This window comes from Saprolegnia parasitica (genome assembly GCF_000151545.1).
Source record: "Saprolegnia parasitica CBS 223.65 unplaced genomic scaffold supercont2.393, whole genome shotgun sequence".
NCBI classification, from domain to species: Eukaryota; Oomycota; class Saprolegniomycetes; order Saprolegniales; family Saprolegniaceae; genus Saprolegnia; species Saprolegnia parasitica.
Window position 1 is genome coordinate 1 of NW_012156787.1, and position 2946 is coordinate 2946.

A 2946-nucleotide genomic window follows, 5' to 3' on the forward strand; every position below is an offset into this window, starting at 1 on the left:
CGAGGCAAGCGTCGTCGGGCGGGAGTGGCTCGCTACCACATCGACAGCGCGCGATACGACGCCGATTGCAGCCGAAAACGATCTGTGGACGTCGGTGGGCATCGATGCATTTCAGCTGCAGTGGACCAACCGGTGGCAGCCAGGTATCTCCGAGACCATTGCACTTGCCAATGCTCTCGGCTACGAGCAGCTGGTGACGCTCAAGAGTCGGCCTCGTAGTGCAGGTGCCTGGACGTCAATTGTGTTTTTTTGGTTGCCATTTGTTGATATGTGGGCTGCCACACAACTCAACGTGAGTCTCGTCAACAACACTTCGGTGGACTTTGACGCTTGGTTCGGCCTCTGCAATGCTGGTGGCGTCTGCTACAACCAGACGAGCGTCGTGCACCGCTCTGTCGGGCCGCTATTGTCGATCGACGCCTTCTATGTTCCACCGCCAACAGCGCTGCGTGACATTTACCATGTATTTCAAGCCTCCCTGTACGCTCGACTGGCCTCCGACAGTGTCTTCTTGGCCAAATATACGGCGCTTCCGAGCGTCGACGCTCAGCTACCAACGCCGCGGCATTGGCAGCAACACACGACGTTCTTTGGTGGCAGTCTCTTGTGTTTGCACATGCCCGGCACGGAGTATGTGCAATCGCCGTTCGACTTTGACGATGCGTGCGCAACGCCGCACCCGTTCCTCGTTGCGCTGCGTCCAGAGGCAGCTCTTTTTGCCGCCTCCGCGCTGCCAGAGCAGTCGCTGCAAGGCATTGGAAATGTCGTGCGTGAGATTGGGCGCGTGCTGGCGTCCTCCGCTTTTCACAACGCGTCCCAGAGTGTCCGCAAGCTCCAGCCACAAATTATACAATTTGTTGAGACGCAATCAATGTGGTCACTTTTGCAGCAGCCGCTGCTCGATGACACAGCGTTTGCCGTCTACGGCTGGATCATGCTCTACGACTGGGTGCAAGGTCGGCGCGAGGTGCTTTCGGTGGAAGGTGATGCAGCCTCGATCGTGCTCATTTCGACATCTTATGACGCCCAAGAAATACCAACGAGCGGTGACACCCGCTTTGTCAAGAATGCGTCACAGATCGCCATCTACACGACCGCGTACGCCAGCACCGTGCTCGCACTCGTGGCGCTTCTCTGCGTCGTCCATAGTGTGCGGCTCCGCTTTCGCATCCTCGGTCGCAACCTCTTTCAGTTCAACCGCGTCGTGGGCATAGGTTATGTCGGGCGACCTATCATGCTTCTCCGCGGCATGACCGCAGCCATTCTTTTGAGCTCGGCACAGACCAGCTTGGCTCGTCACGGGCCCTTTACACGTCTGTGCTCGACGATGTTATCGCTATTTCAGATTGTACTTGTCGCGGGCGAGGCCAACTGGATGGCCTACGTCGCCATCGACGTGTTTCAGATCCTGTCGCCAACGGCAACGGCCACGTACGCAGGGGCAACGAGCCTTCTGGCGTGGGCATCTACAATCGCTTTGTCGGTCCAACATCCAGTACTTTTGTCGAGTGACCTCTCACGCAACTGCATCAGCCACGACATGGACTATGCTGTCTCGTGTACGGCGGGTACCATCTATGTCGGTAGCCACGACCGCTTCACGACACTCGTTTGGATACAAGCGGCAAGTGCACTCGGCCGTTTTTTTTGACACTTATATGGCGTCGTTACCACCCAGTGCCATCGCACGCGATACCTCTTTTACTCTCGACGACGTCGAGTGGCGTTCTCACCTCGTGGCATCCGCGCACCTCGTGGTCCATGGACGAAGTGTCGTCCGTGCTATGCGCGCTGATTCCGCTGCGCGTTCTCGGCACAAGGTATGTCTTTGATTTGCGGCTCTGGCGCGTCTTTGAGGAGGAACGGTACTGCCATGACGGTTCAACCCACCTTTTGCGGCCCCCTCGTTTGCGCTTTCAAAAAACATCTAGGGAACTCACTTGGACGCGCCGTCCGCCCAAGTGGCCATTCAACTTTCACCGTGGGCTGACGCTGCTTGGTATGTGCTACGTCGTCGTCTCGATCGCTAGCAGTGTCTCGTACTTGCAAGTGGCCAGCGTCAACCTCGCCAACGACCTCAAGTGGGCTAGCTTTAGCATTGACGGCATCCACACGTGCTTTGCCAACTGGCTCAACCAGCAGCTCGTACTTGGCGTCACCGCGGGCAATCTCCGACTGGACGCACCCTTCTTACTGCAACCAGGTAGCTTTGACGGTCCGCGGGGGGTGATTTCTGGTCCATTGCTGTACGGCGCGCGACTACAATACACGGAAGCGACGTCGCTCGATGGCGCCATCTCGGCGCTGCGACACATGGGTGCTTGCAGCGTACCGTTTCTCGCAACGTCGTACTGCTACCTGGACGCCAATCGATCCTGGGCGCTGGCGAGCTCGCTCGCTCGGCAGGAACGGTGCGCCACGTATGTCGACAACGCTGCCGTGTATGTAGAAGCTATCTTGCGCAACGTGGTTTGGGTCGATTGGCTCGCGTGCTGGGGCGACGCCTTTGCTGTCGCCTTTGGAAATGACCTCCAAAGCTCCAACAAAGGCCGGCGCTGGCTCACCAATACGATTGACGCTCAAACTTCGATTCTAGACGAAGTTGCCTACTGGCGCCGCTGGAACGTGACGCACTTTACGCCGGCGTGGCAGAATTTCAAGCTCATTGGGCTTCAGAACGCGTACACGATTCAGAATGCCTACGGGCACCAATACGCGTTCACGCTCCAAGCCCAGAATGGCACCTACCGCCTCCGACAGCAGACCACGTTCAAGATGAACTGGCCGCTCACCAAGGACTTGAGCGCCGTCACTACCAACAGCAGTGGCATATATGGTTGCAGTTTGCTTCCGACAAGTGCCAATTACGCGTTTGCCAATACCACGCGCCAAATGCTGCTTGTGCTAGCTGGGGAGCTTGTTGTACCACTTTCGGCGGGATCGCAG

At 57.6% G+C, this 2946-nt stretch overlaps 1 protein-coding gene across 1 annotated transcript; it reads left to right on the forward strand.

Moving 5' to 3' along the window:
* Positions 1 to 871: 871 nt before the first annotated feature.
* On the forward strand, positions 872 to 1253 carry SPRG_16834 (hypothetical protein; the record flags this gene model as incomplete). Its single annotated transcript, XM_012356176.1, is given in 2 exon segments — positions 872 to 1204; positions 1215 to 1253. The coding sequence occupies 2 exon segments, from the start codon at positions 872 to 874 to the stop codon at positions 1251 to 1253; spliced, it is 372 nt and encodes a 123-aa protein (XP_012211566.1).
* Between the last annotated feature and the right edge of the window lie 1693 nt (positions 1254 to 2946).